Raw genomic sequence first — 22,996 nt, forward strand, 5'->3', positions numbered from 1 at the left:
CAAATGCCAATTCCAATTCCTGTTAACTGGAACAAGTAACCTAAACCCTCTAAGCTTTTGGTTTTCTTGTGTGTAAAAAAAAAAAAAAAAAAAAGTCAATCCAACAGTATCCACTCCAGGTTATTAAGATTAAAATTTATAATATATGTATATACCTATGTGTGCACCTGGAACACAGCAGCACTTAATGTTACTAAGTTTTTAAAAAGACATTTCCTTTATAAAACTTAGCTATACAGCATACAATATTTATGTGAAAAAAAAATCTTTCTACTTCATCTAAGTGCAAAGGAAAAACAGGTAGAAATAATCTTTAAAATAACAATGTTTACCTATTCTGAGATCAGGTAACCGTATCTCCTACTTTGCCTAGGACAGTTCTGAACACCTGTTGTTCCAACATTAATAGTCTCCTCCAACCCCCTTAACTCTTCAATAACCTGTTCCAATGATATATGGCCAACTGTGCTAGTGATTAAGCTTTTTTCCCGTAACTCTTAACCACTAGTCTATACTCAACTGCGTAATATGGGGGTTAGAACTGTGTAAACTACATTTCTCCTTGTTAGCTGAATTTTTGTTAGGGTCCACTAATGGGAGGACTAGAAAAGTCAAACAAAGGCAGAAGAGGAATCTTGCTATTTCCTGCTTGCTTAATGTTCCAGTCAACTCCCCCAGGGCAAAAGTTCTTCATTCCACAGGCAGCACTTGGTTCCAGTCTCCAGCTTATCATTCTCCACCAATACTAGCTAGCAGGACCCTCTCCTCAAATGTCCCCAAGTCCCTGCTCTAAAGGACCTTCCTTCAAAGCTTTTAATTTCTGGTAACCTCTATCTTCTGTTCCCTCAGCTCTAGGTGTGGTACTTGCTTCCTATAGTTAACTGTCTCAGTGTTCCCTTTCTGAATTTTTTGTTCTCCAGTATCAGATTAACCTATTAAAACATCTAGTTGTACTCCTCCTCCTGTCTGAAGTCTGACACTGATATTACTCAGAGAGGGGTGGCAAAAGGATAGGAGTTAAAAAAAATGTTTTGGCCTTTATTTTATATAAGGTCTTTATGTATTACTTATTCAATTTAAATTTATTTAAAGTGGTTTAAAAAATTATTTTGCCTTCTTCACAACGGTATTCAGAACACGATAAATAATCTTTGTCAAGAACACATCACTAGTAAATCCCCAAGAAAATTTACTTCCAGGGACTAGCAACAGAGAGATGGCTTATGAAGTTGAGGCCATTTGCCACTCAATTGGATAATCTATTTATGATGTTTGCTAATGTAAGGCCATTAACATGGGCACATCAGCTCAATTTAAAAGTCTTCCATAATAGGCACATAGGTTCTTTAGAAAGTAGGCTTTGTTGACTTTAACAAAGGAAAAGATGTTAGCTGACAAATCCCAAACTATCAAAACTTACCAGGACACCAGGACACCAGAACAGCAATAAACTAGGCAATTTTAGCAAAAAATATTTTTCTTATATCATGAAATGCCATTGCATGAAGAGTGACTCTAATGATAAATAAGACTGATACCCACCTCGACTTCCTTCTGTTAAAGCACATTCGCTCTTTTCTTAATGCCACCACTACTAGCTATTTTATTGACTTTTCAACTCTACATATACTGATTATTAACACTGAAAAAAATTATTCATACCCTTCTGCAGGCAAAAGCTTCCATAAATATGAAGAAATGAGTTGAGCACTCTTCCCTCAGCCCACAGTAGAAGAGAAGAAACAAAATTGCTGGTATCCCAAAGAGTAAGTATTTATATTAAGAATAAAAAGAAGTTATCACTGTTAAGTGACAAAAGTAGCTTGGATTATTTATTCCAATAAAGTGGCAGAAGACAAGGAAGCCTAGATTTACTTTTATCTGTTTTATTCTTCACTTTATTCTTTAATTTCCTGGAAATCAACATATTTTGTGATCAAGACATAGAAGGCAATTCATCAGTAAGGGTGAAAAAAATTTTTTAATTTCAAAGAATATTTGTTGCCCTGGATATTATTACTACTGTGAGCACTGATTTTATATTCAAAATTAAATTTTAGATTAACGTAATAAAATAAAATTTAAAAAAATTAAATTTTAGTATGATGAGCAATTTACTTTTACTTTCTACTTTCTACTTTCAAAAACATTTTTGAAATGTCACCACTGTTCTATTATTCCCTATTGATTTGTTCGTTATATTGCTAGTAACTATTTATGTGATACTCTAGAAGCTCACAACACTTCAAGTGCCTCAAATTATTACTGTACTTTAAATTTAAAACAAGAAATCTAAAGAAAGATCACTGAAATAGACAACTTTCTTCCAGAGAGCCCATACCACCAGGAACCAGATTATTGGTGAAGGATCAGCATAGGTACCAATTCTCTATAATCTATCTCACAAAACCACTTGTCTCCCCACTAACATACATTGCTATAAGGCAGAAGAGCCCACCAAATACCTGGAAAGTCGGTCTCTACTGTTTCCTAGCAAATCACAGAATGTTCCTTTATATAGGTAAAACAATCTTAAATGATTTCTGTGGCTTAGTTTTCTATTTTCATCATTGTGACGTTTAATTGAGTGGCAATTATCATAACAGATCAAAATCCCAAAATTTAAATCTTTAACTTTGTCAAGAAATCAGATGATTCAAACTGTACTCAATTAGTTTAAGAGGGAAATATCCAAATTTAACTGTCATAACTTACGTTAAGACACCAAAAATGCTATAGAACATAATACATGAGGATAAATGGGTCTATATGCACAACACTTTTTCCTTCCAAACTGAAAGACATGACTCCTAAAAAAGGAATTATGCCTGTATTGAGTCATCATCTTGTACTGAAACATAAAATGTCAAACTTGTAAGGGAAAAATGTGCTATTCTATTGCTATTTGTATTTCAATTTTTGTTTCTGAAACTAGTAGTATAAAAAGAAAAGATTTAAGAAAAAGACCATTGAGTGTTTACAGATATTTGGAATTATAAAACAGAAAATTTACCATATTTTAAAATACTACTAAAATAAACATTAATGACATGTGCATATCTATAACATGTGCATCAAAACAAAAGTGACTACTGATGCCAAATAAAAAACTTTCAGAGAATGTGTACCACATGATTTAATTTTTTAAACTTTATATATATATATAAAAGCTATATTATAAATACAAAGCTAAACTATTAGAGTGCTAACAATACTGTTTATACAAAGAAACTTGACAGCAGTAAAATACGAATACATAAGACACTTATTTTTGGTCCTTTTGGAAAAAAAGAACTAAGTTTGTTTTTTTTTTTTTTAACATGGCTCCAGGCACAAAAATAGAATATAAGATGATAACTGCAACATTCTTAGTGTTTATCCTTGTAATTCTTTAAATGTCACCAGTCATAATAGCAATGAACTCCTCTTGATTTACTGTGGTAAGAAAGAAAATGTAAGTCAGAAATACAAATTTTTTCACAGAACAATACTAGTATTTTATACTAAGTATCTTTAAATTTTATATTATACAAAATCGTTAATAAACCAAGACATAGTGTTTTTCTCTTACTTTTTTGATAGGAAGTTGATCATGTTTATTAAGTAGAACCTCATGAATACAAAAATACATAACATGTGATAAACAACAGAAATTAGTATTCTAGAATATTAATTACTGGGAAAGACATTAAGTTCCAAAAAATCCATCATAATCATAATATTTATATACACTTGCACAAATAGTTTTAAAGCTTGACATTTTTAATTTCTTAAATGGTTAAATCCTCTTTATAATCTTTATTCTCCTAGTTCATTTGGTAAACCATTCCTTTATAAATAAACTTATTAAATCTATCATGCATGTATATTAGGATTCTAAAGGAAAATACACTAGAATTCTTTAAAAAGTCAAATTGTTTTTTGAACTTTTATACATTTAAAAGCCTACTAAAAAAAAAAAGTTGAAACCAGGTTACTAGACCTCAAAAATATCTAGAGAAATAATTTTAAAAGATTCAAATTTAATCTTAATTAACAAGGTAATACAGGAGTTATAATATATAGATGTAAATGTAGAAAGAATTACTCATAAAGACAAATTGTTAGTTCACCAAAACCATAAATAAAATTCAGTAAGAACTTCCAGTTTATAAAATACAATTTTTAAGAAAGCAACCTAAAAATAAATAGGTAATAATCTTACTAAATATAATTTTTAAAATCAATATAAACAAATACACACAAATTATCAATAGAAATGTTCAGAAAAAAATGCTTCCTCTTTGTAAAACAGGTCACTTTATGGGCTCCAAAACTCAATGCACAAGTTATGAATGATCATTTTGATAATGAAAACAAGAACACTGTAATGAGGAAAAAAGAGACCTGGATTCCAGTCATCATTCTGGTAAAGAACAGTTCTGTGTCTCAATTTCTTCATCTGAAAATACTGAACTACGATATGATCTTTTAGTTTGCTTCTACCTGGCAATAAACAAGACACCAGGGTTCCTATTCTATAGTATCTTGAAACTAAAGTGAAGATATTAGGTGATATTATGAAATTATCTTTAGTTTTCTTAGCATTGACAATAGTATCACAATTATGAAAGATAATATCCTTATTCTTAGCAGATGCATACAAAAACGTTAGGGAAGTCATGTTCATGATATATTTTTCAAATGATCCAGAATAAAAATATACACTATAGACAAAGCAAAAAGTAAAATGTTAATTACTGAATCTAGGTAGAAGGTATAAAGGTGTTCACTGTACTAACATTTCTCCTCTATGAGAAGATTCATAATGAAAAGTTAGACAAAAATTAACCAATTAAAAAACATTGAGATAAAATATGTACATCAGGAATGAAAAAAGTATACTGGTTTCTGAAACCACACAGAAAACCAGTTTTAATAAATTATGTAAGTCATATTTCGTAAATGAAACAGAGAATAACTGCTGTATAACACAAAAAATTATCTATTATTAAAATAAAACCACCTATCTGTGTTGAAAAACATTCTATCTTAATGGGAAAAATCCTTACTTCTGAGAAAAATTTAGGTAAGAATAAATCTTGACTTGGGCTTTAAAGTAAAAACATAGGATTTGGTTTAACAAGAGGTGGAAAGAAAGTTAAGGTAGGAGACCATCAGCAATACAGTTAAAAAAAAAAGTGTGAAAATAAGCTCTAAGGAGTTAAGAAGAATGAGATGTCCAGAGCTGATAATGAACCATGAATCCACGCATTTCAATATTAAACATCTACAAGACACTGACAGTGTAGAACAGAATATATAGCCTGTATTACTTGAAATCTTACAAATTGTAGTAGTGATCTTTAATTCTTGCACGTAAAAACATGTTTCAACGTGTTACGAGTGCTATGACCCCTCTCTCTCCCAGTTTAAAAAAGAAAAAATATATAAATCTAAACAATTTCATCATTATACACTTATATTTAAGAACCTCTGACTCAATCAATCTAAACTGAGATGTCTAGACCAAAACAAGAAATAAGAGTACATTTTTGAGAAAAACAACATAATGAAAGCAACCTTAGAATAATTTGACTATAAATTATTTTAATAGAATAGAGCTATGATTAAATTACTCAAAATCTGGAAAATATGGTTTGTATGATTTGTTCCTTAAAGACCTAGAAATTTTTTCTCTCAATCTGTAAAATTTCAACACTCAAATTTCAAAATTAAGTTTCATATATAGTTTCAAAACCACAAGAGTTAATTTTTGTTATATTTACATATGAACACTTTAAAGTATTATAGCATTTAAATATATTTTAAACTATTCCATAATTTCCATAGCCTAAAAACAGAATACTTAAATCCAAAAAAGTGGAAAGCTGAAGGGAAGAAAGTGGCTAAGGAAAGTAAATTAGCTCCTCTAGTACCAGTGAGCCTTTCAGAAAATTAAGAAAATCCGATGCCATTGTACATTTCCTTCTCTATCAATATCTTATATCAAGTTCCTATACCTAATAAATGTAGCACAATGCCTACCTTTAAATAAGCATCTGATAAAATATTCATTGAATCAAAGAAATACAACATTTCATTTTCCTCTACACTGCCTTTTTAAACAAAATTTTCATAAATCAATCATTTCATAGGGTAAATTTTATTATGTCTTTTAAATAAAGAATTTAGAGAAATTGAGGCGCCTGGGTGGCTCAGCTGGTTAAGCATCTGCCTTAGGCTCAGGTCATATCTCAGGGTCCTGGGATTAAGTCCCGAGTCAGGCTCCCTGCTCAGGGGGAGTCTGCTTCTCCCTCTCCCTCTGCCCCTCCCCACCACTCATGCCTCGCCAAATAAATAAATAAAATTAAGGGAAAAAATAAGAATGTAGAGAAATTAGGTAGATTAAGTACCTTAGAGACCATCTGGCTTTGGGGGGGACACAAATTTTAGCATCTGAAGAGACAGTTGACTATTTTATTGAATACTGAGTATTGACTATTTTATATTATAATAGCATGTAATTTTTAAAACTCCATAAACATAGAAACCTAATTAGTATTTTACTTTTTAGCCTAAAAGGCAATACAGTGGGATAAAAGTTGGGACAGGTTATTAATCTCTGAGCTTTAGTTTCCTCACTTATATAGATGCATCTATTCTGTGCATTAATAGAGATAATATTGTTTTACTTCATAAAAGCAATTATGAAAAATTATACAATGTAACATGCTAAACACAGAATCTAACATATTAACTACTATAACTACTAAAAAGTGTTAATACTCATCATTATTTAAAGATGTTCCCCTTTGGGTTTTTATTTTTTTTAAAGCTTTATTTGCTAGAGAGAGAGAGTGTGCATGTGTGGGCACACACAGGTGGTTGGGGGCAGAGGGAGAGGGAGCAGTAGACTCCCAGGGAGCCCATTGCAGGGCTCAATCCCAGGACCCCGGCATCATGACCTGAGCTAAAGGCAGATGCTTAACTGACTGAGCCACCCAGGAGACCCCCCCCAACCTTTTTAAAAGATTTTATTTACACTTGGGTTTTTAAATGTTGCTTTTATTTTTCTAAAAAGATTTACTGTGTTGTATATATCTTGGGAGCAATAATGGGGAAGGGATTCTTTTGATATCATTACTACAGCTCTAGTTATATTATGCATTATTATCTTTTTTCTTTAACTCCTCCTTTACCATATTTATTATTCTATATACACAATTAAAAAACATTTTTTTTCAGGGATGCCTGGGTGGCTCAGTCAGCTGGGCGACTGCCTTCAGCTCATGTCATGATCCCAGGGTCCTGGGATTGAGTTCCGCATCAGGCTCCTTGCTCAGTGGGGAGTCTGCTTCTCCCTCTGCCTTCTGATCCCCCTGCTTGTGCACTCTCTCTCTCTGACAAATAAAATCTTTAAAAAAAATTTTTTTTCATTGCTCCTAAATATTAAAGTGTGAAAAATTCATAAAGAACAGAATTACTAAAGTCCACAAAAAAAACCAGCAAGTACTATGATCTTTACTAGTTTAACATATACAAAGAAAACAGGTTATATCAAACAAAACTGCAGCCAAAAGAATTCAAATAAACAAGTTATTATAAAATGTAACTTGTATTTTCTCAAAAATGGGCAGTTTTTCATACAGCTGCAGAGACCCATATAAGTAAACACAGTACCCAAAGCCAGACTAAATGGATTACAGTTCTCACTGTTTCCGCATATGAAAAATGCTTTTCAACAATAATTTCCTGGACTTCGCATAGTAGGAGTTATACTTAGCATGCCTTGTTTGAGAAATAGATAATGTCAAAGAGCTACTATGAATTCTGGATAATAAGTATTTTTATCAATCACAAGAGCATTTACAGATATAAGTAAGAGCAGTATATGTATGCATGTGCAATACTATTATTCATATGTCTATAGACAATATTTGATGCATATACCCAGACTGCATGCAATACTTCAGAAGGTCCCCCACCCCCAGAAACTCACATCCCAAATTGGAAACTACCAGATTAGGTGAATTTAATAAGAACATACCCTTCCCCCCAACAAAAAAAGACAAATCTTAACAATAAAAGACTATGTATCACTGTATTTTATTTGTAATCAATCACTTGGAAAAAATAGAAAAAATGTTACTTACCTAATTAGTCATTTGAATAAATGACAGAAGAATGCTCAAGCAACAGTTGTATGGTGACTTAAAATAAAACAAGCATTGAGAACCAAAGAAATGTTTTAAGGATGCACTAAAATCTTCAAGCAATGGAGCACAGGTATGAACTCTGAGATTAAAAAGCAGCAAACAGAGGAGACTAACAGGGGATGTAAGAAATGGACGCATTTTCTAGGCAAAGTTTTACATCAAGTTTGAATTTAAGAGGCAGCTTCCTAATTGACATTTTCTTCTAGTGTCAAATGAAGCTAATAACGAAAATCTAACTTGTATGTGCCTAGTACAGGAAAGAAAATAACTATCTTTTGACACATGTAGTAGCCATTACTAAAGACTTAAGAAATAGACATATCAAGATTCTCTATGCCATTGAAGATAGTACCCTTACAGAACGGAGCTGCTTTAAAGCTAGTCTGGGGTAACAGCCAACAGCTGGGGAAGACACAAAAATTTTTAAAATATGAAGGCAGTAGATACTAAATCCAAATATCAGAGTGAGAGCTCAAGAAATCATTTAAATTTCCTCAAGTTTTAATGATCTTTGTTTTAAAATATAAATAAATCCCTTCAAAGAACTAGTATTAAAAAGTTTCATAATGTTCAAATAATATTTACATAAATATGAGAAAGTATAATAATGCACAATTCTAAAGGACAATCTACAAACCTTAACAGCTAGTTGCTACTGTCTTACCTCCTTATTAAAGCATGCCAGTATTTCCAGTAATATATATATTATGTATGTATTTATGTACATATGTATAGTTGATACTGTATCAACATATATCTACTGTAACACACACTCCTGCTTAGGGCTTTAAGTCAATAAACATCAGATCACTCATGTTCAAGAAAATGCAGGGGAATATAAAGATAAGTAAAGATACAAAAAAAGGAACACAAGTTTCCATTTAATGCTAAGCACCTTCAAATATCTTCCTTTAATACTTACAACCATCCTGGAAGGTATCTCCCTTCTCATTTTAATAAATGGGAAACCAAGACTCAGAAAACATTGAAAACTTGCACAAGATTACACAGCAACTACGTAAGTGGTAGAGATTCAATTCGAATCCAGATCTGTATGATTCCAAAGCCTTAGGCCTTTCACACTATGATTCCATACTGCTCTTAAGGCACTTACAATATACTGGAGAGATACACATGTATGTAACTAACAGAAGGCATTGTATAAAAATGTCAAAATATTTTGTTCCTCTAAATGGAAGTCTCATAATTCATCAGAGACCACTAGGGAAGGCTTCTGAGAAAAAGATGGAGTTTAAAATGTACCAGAGAGGGGCACAGGGGTGCCTCGATCAGATAAGCATCTGCCTTCAGCTCAAGTTATGATCCTGTGGTCCTGGGATTGAGCCCCGCATCAGGCTCCCTGCTCAGCAGGGGAGTCTGCTTCTCCCTTTGCCCCCTCCCTGCTTCTGCTCTCATTCTCTCACAAATAAATAAAATCTTAAAAAAAAAAAAATGTACCAGAGAGAAAGACTAACATATTAGACAGAAACTGGCAATTAGAACATTCTAGGACTTTAAGGAATGGCATGATGAAAAAGGCACAGCATAAAAAAGTGTTTTCAGGATAGTGTATTTGGACAAGGTATGTATGTATGGGAGGTGAAGGTTAAAGCAGAAAAGTGGAAGACCTAAACTAGATAGTTAGGGCAGAACATATCTTAGAAAGCTTTGATATTTATTCTGTAGGCACCGAAGAATCATTCAGCATTTGAAGAGGGGAATGACATCATAAAACTTGTACTTTTAGGAAAAGAATGTTGTCAACAGACTAAATTAGAGGGTAGAGGCTCACAGGCATAGAGGGCAATTAGGAAGCTAAAGAGACCACATCTGCCTTCTTCATTGTGTAGCACCAGTTAGCACACAAGGCACGGTATCCAGCAGGCATTCAAGGAAATAATGAATGAGGCTATGATAACATTCCTACAAAGAAATTAGGGCCTGAACTAGGGCAGCAGCCGTAAATAAAGATATAAAAAAAAGATTCAAAACATTTAAAGGGTAGAACCAATAGAACTTAGTTACAGTTTAGAAGTACACGTAGGTTAAGGAAGAAAGCAATAAAAGCTGATATTTTACTGAGTAGCTGAAATTTTGGTGATTCTTCATCCTCAAAGAAAAGTAAAGTACCTTCTTGGAAGTGTGGAACGTCACGTTACAAACAGTATAGTTGGTTTTAAAGGTCTGCATCATTCTGAATTAAATTATGTGAAATGTTTATGCAAAAAGCCCGTGACAGGATGAACAATTATACCAAAGAGAGAGAGTCTGCAAAGGGTCTTGAAAATCATTTGATTTTAGAAAAATTTACTGTATGCACACATTAGGACTAATACCTGGAATATGTGTTTTACTCAAAACTTACTTTCTCCATCACCATCTTTATCAAATTCTTCTATCATAGCCCGAAGTTCTTCATCACTCATGTTTTCACCCAATTCTCTGGCAACACGTCGCAAATTCCTCAAGCTTATTTTACCTGAATCATCATCATCAAATAGTTTAAATGCCTTTAATATTTCTTCATGTGGATCTCTTTCCAATATCCAGTCTGTCACTATAGTTAAAAGAAAGTTAAAAATTTTTAAAAACACTTTACAATCACAAATGCATCCATCTGTGAAATCAACAAGTGTTAGATGAGAATTAAAGTTGTGAATCTTTCAACATTTAGTTTGATAATAAACTGCCAAATCAGAGCCCCAAAACCCAAATGATAAACCTGGAATTACAAAAATCAAATCAATATTTTAAAATTTAATCTTTGTTATCAACAATTCACCCCATTGTAAGAGTATGCAAAACTATCTCACACAGAGGCAAAATAAAAAGGATTATATACCATATTTATTTAAGGTCTACTATTGTCAAGAATTGTACTAGGCTCCACTGACAGCAAACACAAAAGTCTAGGAGTTTGTAACTTAGTTGTAGATATGATATACCAACAAAACAATTAAGACTAATTAGAGGGTGCCTGGGTGGCTCAGTTAGTTGAGCGACTGCCTTCGGCTCAGGTCATGATCCTGGAGTCCCGGGATCGAGTCCCACATCGGGGTCCCTGCTCAGCGGGGAGTCTGCTTCTCCCTCTGACCCTCTTCCCTCTCGTGCTTTCTCTCTCTCATTCTCTCTCAAATAAATAAATAAAATCTTTAAAAAAAAAAGACTAATTAGATAAAAGATGTCTGATGTCTAAACTTAATAGTGACATTATTGTTCCTCAAATTAAATCTAGTTTAAAGACATAAAAATCATGACAAATTAATAAAATGCACTGCCATCATTGTTAAAGACACAATGTCAGACATGAAAATTCTGCTGGTATCTTCATGATTTGAGGGAACTCTTGGTTTTCCAAAATATGAAAAGCAGTTACCAAAAGGACTGAACATGATTACAGTAAGAAAGCTTCCATACCCCCCACCAAAAAAAAGAAAAGTTCTGGAAAGATCTCTCTAAAGTCATGCCCACTTTGTTCAGCAAGATACTAACTCTCAGACAACTAAAATTAAAAGTGAGAAATATCAGACCTCAATATAAATTATATATTTTAATAGGCTAAATGTAATAATATATAACAATAGTAAACAGTATTTTCAATATTTGCAGTCTTTATTCAATAGCCACAATAACATAAATTAAAGTAAAAATCTGTGGTATAAATTTTTTTAAGTTACTAGATCAAATTCTGAAAATATCTAAGTAAACATCTCTGAAGTAATTCCACATGCTAGTCTACCACTACAAAAAATTATTTATGACTTCACTGTGCCATTAAAAATAACTCAGTCCTGGTGAGGTTTACAGAATCATTAAAAACTTGCGCAAATGTTTGTAGATGGAAAGTACTGGAATGTTCAATGCACCCAAAAAGAGAAATACAATTCAAGCCCACAAAAAATTATTATTGTTGTGCTGTAATGTCATCATTTTTGGTTTGAGTAAGCTTTTAGGATAAGCACCTATTTAAGCTAATATTAAAACATCTACATACATATTTAGTAGTTTTCTATTATCCATTAATCGTACCCAAAAAGTCTTTCAAGTAACTAATTGAAGTATATTACTATAAGTATGCAAATCACCAAAGCTCATAAATATTCAATCAAAAGGAGTTGGCATATATACAGCCATAACACCAAAATAAAATACCATGCTTAACTCTATGGCTCATACTCAACTTATTTTGAATTTAGTCCCAACAAAAAAGCAGGACAAGGAAAAAAAAAAGTGTTAAGAAATTTTCTTCACCAATTAAATAATTTACATGACAGGTGAACCAAAAAAGCAGCTTGCTGAAAGTATTAATGTACTTAAAGAAGCAACAGGGTGATGTGGGGAACAGATGGGGCTCCAAGATGTATAAATTCTTAAAGCACTAGTCCCACTAGTGCTTTAATTGTGTTAGTTACTTCAGACTTATGTGTATATATAATCTTTTATCAATACTTTGCCTTAGAATACAACTTTTCTTGAGAATTATAAATACCCATCATTTTGGACAACTACAGCTTTGTAACTTTATGGTGACTCTCCTCCATGCCTTCATGCTCTATTCCTATTCCACAAAGTAGAATTATAAGAAATATACTTTTTTCCCAATGAAAATAAGTCAACTAACATACAGACAGTTAAGGTGGGTTCAATCTAACTCACAAATTTCTGTCCATGTAATTATATTTTCAAAAAATCATACTACCAGAAATATACTTCCTCAAAATAGTTAGACCTTACACATTATAAAAATCAGTTAAGAACACAGCACATTAAAAAACATCACATTAAAAGTTTATCAAAAATCATTAAAAGTACTGTTAGAAATATAGCTTCAACTGTATTTCTCATTGTCTTTTGGGGGTTTCTATCCAAAAATAAAAGTTACTTTAGGGAGCCTGGGTGGCTCAGTTGGTTAAGCAACTGCCTTCGGCTCAGGTCATGATCCCGGAGTCCTGGGATCGAGTCCCACATCGGGCTCCCAGCTCAGCAGGGAGCCTGCTTCTCCCTCTGACCCTCTCCCCTCTCATGCTGTTCCTCTTCTCTCTCTCTCAAATAAATAAATAAATAAAATCTTTAAAAAAAAAAAGTTACTTTAAACTCAACATTTTGGAACCCAAACTCCTAAGATAGTTGCTGATGCCCCACCTCAAAAAAGATAACAGCACCATTAACAGATAATCTCCCATATTTGAAGTCTGAACATTTTCAATCCTATAAACCTAACCAGTGATTAATTCCCAGAGTACTGAGGACACTACCTTTTTCACTCTTAAATATATCTCTTTTCATTCTCACCACCCTCAGCATAATAGAAGTCTGTTTTTTTCCTGTCTGCAGTCTCTCTTCCCTCCAACCCATCTTTAATACTCTCAATAAAGTAACCTTTCTAAAATATATCTTCTCCTCCTCAGAAACTGAAAATGATCACCTGCTAACTAAAGTCCAAGCACTATACATGATGCAAGACTACGCATTTGGCCCAAACCTATTTTTGCATTTCCCTAACCTCGACAACAGGAGACTACCTGGTTTCCCAAACATACTATACTTCTACTATATCACTCTTTGTTGTTGCTGTTTTCTCTGCCTGCAATGTCTTTCTCTACTCGTTCCCACAATTTTCTCTTTAGGAGGAAATCCTATTCACATCCCCAAAGGTCTAAATTAAAAATCCCCTCTGCAAAGTCTTCTTCAATTGCTCTAGACCAGCAATTGACAATTCTCTTTGTTTTTGTTAAAGGCCAGACAGCAAATATTTTTGGCTTTGTGGAGGGTATAAGGTCTCTGACTAAACTACTTCCTCTGCCATGACAGCACAAAGGCAGCATGAAAGATGAGGCAGTGTGGAAGCAACAGCTGAATTTGGCCTAAGGGCTGTAGTTTGCCAACTTCTGCTCTAAACAAAATTATAATTTACCACAGAACACTATAGCTTGTTATTACCTACACTTAAATGGTAAGCTCCTTGAAAGAACCTTTTAGTAACTTTTAATTCCCCTCCCTCAACGCAAAGTACCTAATGCCAAAAAATTCAGCAAATATTTGTTAAATAAGCAAAGCAAAAACAGTAATAGAATATTCTATTCTAAATAGGCAATGGAATAATTCATTTGTGCCAATAAAAGAGGGAGTACAAACATGTGACTTATCTTGGTCTTAAAGGAGCAATTCCTAAAACATCTTTGTTACTACTGACTAACCTCAAGCTGTCTAGATTCTTAACTTACATGAAAGATATTTTAATATTTTTTTCTAACATTGGAAAACCTCTGGTTCAGTGTTAGACTACATCCAGAAATATCTGCAGAAAAATATCCTTCAGTAGTAACAGATAATACATAAAACTAAGACTCAAATGTTCTGGTTTGGAGTTATTTGTTCCAAAGTATAAAATATACATTCATCTGTGCTCAGTTATTATTGAAAAATAATTAACAAATGGAAAGAATACATAGTTCTTGACTGATTTCTAAACAGTAATACATTTTTGACTACTGGTACTGAGGATAGCTAAAGTATCTAAGCTGGTCAAAGGTTTGATCTTTGAAAGTCAGAGCAGTTTAGTCATGGCCATTTATTCTGGAAAGAATCCAGTATAAGTGCTCTGTTAATAACACAGAAAAGATGGAGGATCAGGAAAAGGTGAAGATGGCATGGAACTCTGGCTTCAACTGCTAGTAAAATCACAATTTTAAAATTGTATTTACTTAAGATGAAATAATGTGTTGCATAAAATTATTAATGATGATATAATGCCTAAAATAGCCTGCAACTATGAAAAAAAAGTAATCAGAAAACCGTACTTTTTATGTTCCAGTGATGCATACACAATCATTACTAGGCATTAAAACAAAGTGAAACAAAGACAATTTTTTAAAGTAATAATAACAAATACCTAATAGTACTTTCTATAGCCAGGCCCCCTTCTAGTAAGCATTTTACATATTAACTTATTTATTCCTCCCAAGAACCCACAAGACAGTACAACTATCCCCATTTTATATCTGCAAATGAGACACAGACAAGCAAAATGACCAAGTTAAACAGCTAGTAAGTGGCAAAACCAAGATATGAACCCAGGCAATCTGGTTCCAAAATGTCCATGCTAAACCACTACATTGTACCAAATGTGCCTGAATTGTAGCTCTTTCCTAACAGTATCATTGCCACTATATCCTTAACACCCATTAATCTAAATAAGAACTTGGATTAGTCCAACTTATCATAAACTATAGAAGAGCTTCAATACTGAAAAACTAAAAAAATAAAGATGGCTCCCTCCCTCTCCTCAAGTAAATAAATCTACAGATTAGAAGAAAACAACACAATATTCTCCCCAAAGGGATGAGCTGCCTTTCTAAACAGTTATTTCCTAGTTTACAAGGTGGGGATCTTCTGTGTCATGCTTTCTTTCTCTTTTAGGTTTATCCTTTAATTTCCCTCTTCCTCACCTTTTGAGTTTTCTGATTAAAAAAATAAAACCAATGATTTAATGATATGAATGTATCTTTTCCAAACTGCCCTTTCTTTTTGCTTTCTATATTGCTTCTTTCTGAATATTCACACAAAGGTTTTGTGTAACTGGATTTGTCCCCAAATTTTTTAAATACTAAAAGTAACTCTATGATATGCTTATATCATGACGTATATAAGGTGGTATTACTGCTTTAGAAAATTTCATCTTAAAAAGCACGTTATGAATATATGTACATTCTGTGTATGATATTCTATGCGATATATTTAAATCATAATAGCAAAGTCCTTGCCTTCCAGAATCTTCTATTCTAAAAAAGCCTGATATACGCTGTAACTAATTCACTATAATCAACTATATGAAAATTCAATATTAAGCTCATGACACAGTATGCTTAGTCTGTTGTTCTAAAATGTTTTCTCCTGCTTGAGTTTGCCAAATGCCTCCTTTACTACAATCCTCTCCCGACCCTCAACTTTAAACAGATGACTTTATTAACTGAGATCAAGTCATACAGAATATGTAGCCCCTCATAAGCTTTGTCAACCTAAAGGCATGCACTTCATCTACAGTCAAAGATACCAAATGCTACAGGTTTTCTCTTCTCCCACTCTGCCAACAAAAATCACACAGCAGAATGGTCTTAGGAAATATTTTCCAAACAAAAGGATACCGCATTTTGTTTTACTCTGAGAAAATAGTTTTTTGATCACCCGTTTAGTTTTATCACATAATATAAATACAGGTTACTTAGGAAGACATCTTTCCACAAAAAGCTACATAATAGTTCCTTGATTAGAATCTTCAGGACAAAAGACAAAATGATAAATCCCATAATGAAGCTGTAAATCTTATTTTTTTTCTTTAAAATAAGTAAAAAGAGTGCCCCCAAACCCCCATATAATATATACCTTATACAGCAATGTTCAATAACAAAATTCCAGAGAATTAAAAAAATACTAATATTAACGGATAATTTCCTAACAAATGCTAATTACAAAGACCTTTATTAAAATACACACCAACTTCATTAAAATCTTCAAAGGTGATTTTCCCTGTGGCTTCTCTGTCATAATCTTTAAGAATCTTCAGTACATCAGCTTTTTTAACATCAAACCCCAAAGCTCTCATTGCCACCTTTTGGATTAAAAGGGAAAAGCAAATTATAAACCACTCTTTCGAAAGAAGTGACTTCCAATTCTTAAATAAATTTTTACAACTTAGGGATGTCAGCACATTAATAAAACATTTAATTATTTTGCATGTTTAATGTCTCTAAAAAAATCAAAGTGATAGTTTTTCTCTACTACTGAAATTAAACAGCAATTTTTTCATTTATATATCCTTTTTTATAGGACAAACCAATTATTTATAAAATACAATATACAATGGATTGACTTACTATACAGATCATTTTAACAAGTTATTTGTTCTCAAACGATTAACCACCAAAATGAAAAAAAAGGCATAGTATAAATACTAAAAATTTATACAACAGAAGAGATTAAAAGAATTAAAATAAGAGTTATCCTGAGACTCTACATGATTAGTTATTAAGTATAAATAGTCCAGGCCCCTGAGTTTAAAGAAAGAAGAGATCTTGTTACTATTAACAAGAGAGACATGATACTGATTAAAGAAGTCTTACTTGGAAAGGTTCCATTTGTTCTCTGATGTATGGACAAAATAAAGTAGAAGAGCATTGAGAAAATGATGACTGGCTTTAAAACAGATACCATAATATATAGGCTTAAGGACAGTGAACAGAGCAGCTTACCTTACCTGAATAGGAAGAGCTCAGATGGAAACAAGCAGTTAGCAAATGAGAAAAGTACGTAGTAGTAAAAGTGTGGGGAGCAATCAAAAAAAAGGAATCTGAACTTTATGCAGTGTACAATGAGGAGCCACTAAAGGTTTATGAACAATGAACAATATGAGGAAAGAATCTCAGAAAGATGAACCTAACGGTAGTATATAGAGTGAACTAGAAATGGAGAAACCATTTAGGAAGATCCAGGTATGAAATAAGATCCTAAACCAAGATAATAACAATGGTTAACAAATGGAAGAGACATTATAAAGGAAGAACTGATCAAAACTGGATAACTGGAAAAAAAAAAAAAGGCAGTGGAAAAAGAGAGCTAAAGAGCTACCAAAATGTTGCCTTTCTTATTGTGCTGAGTGTGAGATCTGTACTACCCTAAACAAACTCTTGCAACTTTATAAATAATTCTAGGCCCTAGGGTTGACAGTTTTCCCCCATTAGCATGTGTCGACATCAGACATCACTTACATTGTTTGCACCAGAGAAGGTATGTAAAGAATGTATTACTAACATGTCCAAATTAAAAGAGAAATAACACTCTCACAATGTGAAAAGAGAGTCACCAAAAAAAAAACCCAAAAACAAAAAACCCCAACAGTGGGAAGAAGAATACAGTAAGAACTGTTTAAATCCTATAATATGAGTTACTTTTATGTGAATGAAAAATAAGGCCCTCCACAGTAATGTATTTTTATATTTAAAATACTATTCACTTTACAATGTGAAAGGAAAGTAAAAAGATATTAAGAGTATTATTCAATTTTATTATAGCATTTAACTGCGAACATCTAATATGGTTTCATATTTCCACAAGCAGTTTAGTTAAAATACTTTAGAAATGTATTGTAACCAACTATCAAAAATGCAAATAATTTTAACAGAAAAATAGACATTTTGAAGTACCCTATTACCTTTAATTCATGATAATCTATTGCTTCATCTTTGTCTGTGTCAAATAGTTCAAAAGCATCTTTAATTTCTTGTTTCTGTTCTTCAGAGAGTTCTCTTCTTTTTTTCCTCTTTGTTTTGTCTACTACAAGCTCATTTCTATGAAAAGAAAAAGTCTATTCAGTCTACTTTAATCCTATTCTCCAATGCATCCAGATGATTAAGATTCCAAAATGCAACAAAAAAAATTAACCAATGAATACTTTTTAAAATTTCTACAAAGGAAGTACTTGGGAGAAAAATGAATTTTCCTTACATGAATCAAAGCTTTGATCACTCCATAGTCTAAGCCGCTATAAATTTGCACTTTCCAAAACTGAAAAGTGTTACAGGTTATTAAAAGAAATGAGGACCTAACTTTCTTTCCTTCTGACTTCGTATTTATTCTCAATGATATTAATGTGGAAGAAATAAGAACTGTGAATAAAAAAACATTACTTTCATGATAGAAATCCCAACTAAAAACCAAAGCACTCATATAACTATTCACATTACTCTACAACATAGTATTAAAAAAAATCAGAGGAAAATTCATAATTGATGATCACTATATATTTGGTTTACTTTTGATAGCATTTATAAGTTATCAAAATTACTACCCAAAAAAGCATATCATTTAACAACTTACAAAGTTTTTGGCATTGTAAGTTAAAAGTGATTTAGATTACATATTTCTAAGTTTGGCACTTTATTTATAATTTCTTCCACTGATATTAACAAATCAGCCAAAATACTGAAGTCTAAATATAGACTAAACCATAAAGATTAAATGCCAAGAAAGTATATTTGTGCTAATTTTCTATAATATAAAGTGAAGAGTCAATGGTTTTGTAAATCTCACCTGTAAATTTAGATTGTTTCTCATAAACCCTGGGTATTTTTTTTTAAGGAAATTTTATTTACAAAGCCAGAAATGTCTTAAGAGATACTGATCTTAGTGTTCCAAAATTTCAAATGGGGCTGCAACATCTGTATAAAAACACTCCGTTTTGAAACAAACAATTTCATAAAACTTTAAAATGTAAAGCTTGGTTGATTTTAATAAAACGTTATCTATTTGCTCGTGTTTTGCTCTCTAAAAATCTACAACAAAGGCAAGAGATGATTAGAGAGTGATCAGAAAAGGTATAATAAATAAAGCTGAGGAAAATCTTTCTTTCACAAGAAACCTGACTTCACACAAGCTTGGACATTCCCGGGGTCATTTTCTCTGGACGGCGAAGTCCACCACAGACCTACAACTGATTCCAGGCAAGCAATCTCTCAGCCAAACGATGCAGCTGTTTGGAGAGGTGTAACTACTTATTTTTAAGGTGAAACGTCTACATGGCGCTAGGGCAAGAGACAGGGAGTTAGAGACTGGTATTGAATTAAAGGTAAAGAAACTCAAAAAACTTGAAAAACCTTAGAGAGAGATTACCAGTTAAAGTCATTTAGGTTACACCTTAAAACAAGGACCCAGGATAAGATCAAGGAGGGGTTTTACGTTATTTGCAAAATTTATAGTTAAGTATGATGGCATTAGAGCAGCTGAGGTGGGGCTGTGGACCAGGAAGGCGGAGCTGAATGAAGGGATGGAGGCTCCTTGGCCTAATTTCTCGCAGAAACACCGCGAGAAGAAACATCGCGATATTTCACTCCCTCCTCGCATCTAAATTAACCCCTCTTTTTGGTGGTGCAAAGCCCGACGCGCTGCTAAACGTAACTACCTCAGCAGAAATGCACGGGACTCATCACCTGCGAGACACCTCGGCCCCCAGGGTGAGGGGTCTGGGCCCGGGAAGGCTGGCCGAGGCTCCTCTCCCTCGTCCCAAACTACATCCCCTTCCTCGCCTCGGCCCCAACTACCTCCCTTCCATACACACCCGCCCTGGGGCCCGCTGCGGGGTGTGGAGAGCATTGCGGCCTCCTCATTACCGACCTCAGAGCTAAACTCATTTTCTCTTCGGACAGAGACGTTCCTCTCAAGAACGACTTTAACGCCCTACCCAAGGCAGCACGACTTCCACAAGCCGTTCAACAGACACTCGCGACCTCCGCAGCCTCAAGGACCTCCCACAAGGTAGACACTTCTGAGCCGGATTGGTTAACATTGCTAACGTCCTGGCCATTGAGACGGAAGCGTCACTAGTCCTCTGCTCTCATTGGGCGTATTTCGCGTCAATCAAAGAAACCGCTCTTCCCGGTTCTTCTGCTGCCCCTCCTCCTGCCCTTTAGATTGGCCTGTTGCGGTTTCCCCGAATCCTTTGCGGAGCGAGGGTCTGGGTATTTGCGTGATAGACTGGGCGGTAGGTGGCTGCATCTCGCCTCACGCAAGGAGGCCTGTAGCCTGTGGAGAATGACCGGAGACAAGACGGACAACTCCGAGGGAAAGGAAGGAAGGGAGAAGAGGCACGGGTCGCGGGGTTAGCCTCCTCAGCTAGAAGGAGGGAGTAGCTGGGGAATGAGGCCTGCCAAATTTGGCTTCGCTATGTTGTATGAAAGGAGAGAAGGTTAGCACTCCCCTTGACAAGGATGGAAGAGGCCCTCGGGCGTGTCAACACTCTTACGGTTAAGGCATGCCACCTTCTTCGCTATGTTCTAAAACCTTGGATGGCCTGAGTACATAGGGTGTTTGTTTAAAACGCAGATTTAAATGTATCTTTCTCCCATTTTGATTTTAGTAGGTATGAATCTGCATTCTTTTTTTCCTTACAAACTGTCCCGGTGATTCTAAGGCAGGGGATGTAGATTATATTTGTATAATTAGGGGGTTGAATTATTAAGCTATTTACGGTGAAGCGGTACTTAACCGTCCTTTATCTCACCTCTTCCTCCTTGAATGGATTTGTTCTCTTATGTCCTTTATTTTCTAGTGTTGTGAGCTGCTTACATACATTATGTTATCTGAAGTTGCAAACTAAGTTCTTGAAGTTTATTTGGGTAATTAATTTGTTTACTTGTTCATCATTCCTACTAGGCTTTCTTGAGGTGCAGGATTATATCTTTCATTTAACAATGTTCCTAGTGCCTAATACAATGCCTGATGCATAGGTGCTCAATAAATATTTGTTGCATTGAATGGAATCTTGCTGTGAAAACCCACAAAGCACTGAACTAAGCTGTAAACCTTATAAAGGAATAAAATAGCCTGAATGTGGGTGTCGGGCAGGGAAAGGGGGAAGATAAATAAACACTATTGTATATGTATAAGGGAGATGCATACACACACACACACACAATAAGTTTAAGGAAGGGATAAAACACAATAGGACAGAAGAAAATCTTCTTAAAGCATTTGGCCTATATGTTAGGCTTAGAAGGATGAGCAAAATTTGGACAAGTAAAACGTATGATGGTGTAAGTCTAAAAATTAGAGAAGTCCAAGGATAGCCCCCCAAAAAACAAAATTAGAAAACTTACCCTTTTAAAGTACTTTTATAAATCACTTTTAAGTCAAAAAGGAAAAGGGAATATTGCCACTAATAAGGTTGTTGGTAGTTTAAAAGAGAGGTTGGGGTGTCTGGCTGGCTCAGTCTGTAGAGCATGCAACTCTTGATCTCTAGGTTATGAGTTCAAGCCCCATATTGGGCATAGAACTTAATTTTAAAAAGTACAAAAAGCTTTAAAAATTACTAAAACACTTCATACAACTTCATGCTGCTAATAAATAGTAATATCAAAATGAAATAATCACTTTCCAAAGGAAACAGATGACTGAAAAAAGATAGAAAACTGAATTAGGTCGATAACTATAGATAGGACTGAACAGTAGGATGATGCCAGAATTCCATGCCATAAAATAAAAAGTCATCCAGCCCACTCAGAGTTACGGGTGAGTTAAAAATTCATGAGGAGCAGGCAACTCTTGATCTTGGGGTCATGGGTTCAAGCCCCACGTTGGCTGTGGAGATTACTAAAAGAAAAAAAAAACAACTTTGAATTCATAAAAATTCCTGAGGAGCTAATTCTTGTCCTTTAAACTCAAAGCATGATGGAGAACTTTTTAAACGTTCTAGCTAATGTAAAGCTAGCACAGAAAACATTAAAAGCATTTAAAATCCTAAAAAAAACATTTAAAATCACTGTATGCTCCATGAGGAGAGTGTGCATGTTGCTCACCCTTCTATGTGCCTGGCTCGTATTTTATGTTCATTAGTGAATATATGTGCAAACATTTTAGATGTTTGCAAAATCAATTTGGTATTGTCTTGAACATTTCAGTATAACCAAATAGAGTTTATGTTTAAAATCCAAAGATAGTTCAGAATACAAATCTGTATTAATCATAATTCTGGGTTAAGGAGATAAGCTCAGTATCTGAAAAGGCACTGGAAAATATTCAAAGTCCATTTCTAATAAAGTGTATATTAATAAACCAGATGTAGAAGGTACATTTTTAACTTGAACAGCATATTTGAAAAATGCTAGTGTTGGGGTGCCTGGGTGGCTCAGTCATTAAATGTCTGCCTTCTGCTCAGGTCGTGATCCCAGGGTCCTGAGATCAAGCCCCGCATTGGGCTCCCTGACGAGTGGAGAGCCTGCTTCTCCCACTCCCTCTGCTGCTCCCCCTGC

General features: G+C 34.0%; 1 protein-coding gene and 1 pseudogene across 2 annotated transcripts; one reads left to right on the forward strand and one right to left on the reverse strand.

Annotated features, from left to right (window-relative positions):
* Positions 1-3,193: 3,193 nt before the first annotated feature.
* CETN3 (centrin 3) lies at positions 3,194-20,496 on the reverse strand. 2 transcript variants are annotated; one of them, XM_028091937.2, is made up of 5 exons: positions 20,364-20,496; positions 18,406-18,541; positions 16,692-16,806; positions 10,564-10,755; positions 3,194-3,435 (listed from the first exon to the last, which is right to left on the reverse strand). In XM_028091937.2, exons 1-5 carry the CDS (start codon positions 20,378-20,380, stop codon positions 3,392-3,394), a joined length of 504 nt encoding a protein of 167 aa, XP_027947738.1. In that variant the 5' UTR covers positions 20,381-20,496; the 3' UTR covers positions 3,194-3,391. The 2 variants fall into 2 exon arrangements, with proteins under 2 accessions (XP_027947738.1, XP_087879511.1); XM_088023385.1 differs by lacking the exon at positions 3,194-3,435 and adding an exon at positions 5,822-8,600.
* Positions 20,497-20,912: 416 nt separating this feature from the next.
* Positions 20,913-21,015, forward strand: LOC114199984 (U6atac minor spliceosomal RNA; annotated as a pseudogene).
* The last annotated feature ends 1,981 nt before the right edge of the window (positions 21,016-22,996 follow it).

Source organism: Eumetopias jubatus, unplaced genomic scaffold (assembly GCF_037043125.1).
Source record: "Eumetopias jubatus isolate StellerSeaLion01/CBP00866 unplaced genomic scaffold, mEumJub1_p1.0 scaffold_5, whole genome shotgun sequence".
NCBI classification, from domain to species: Eukaryota; Metazoa; Chordata; class Mammalia; order Carnivora; family Otariidae; genus Eumetopias; species Eumetopias jubatus.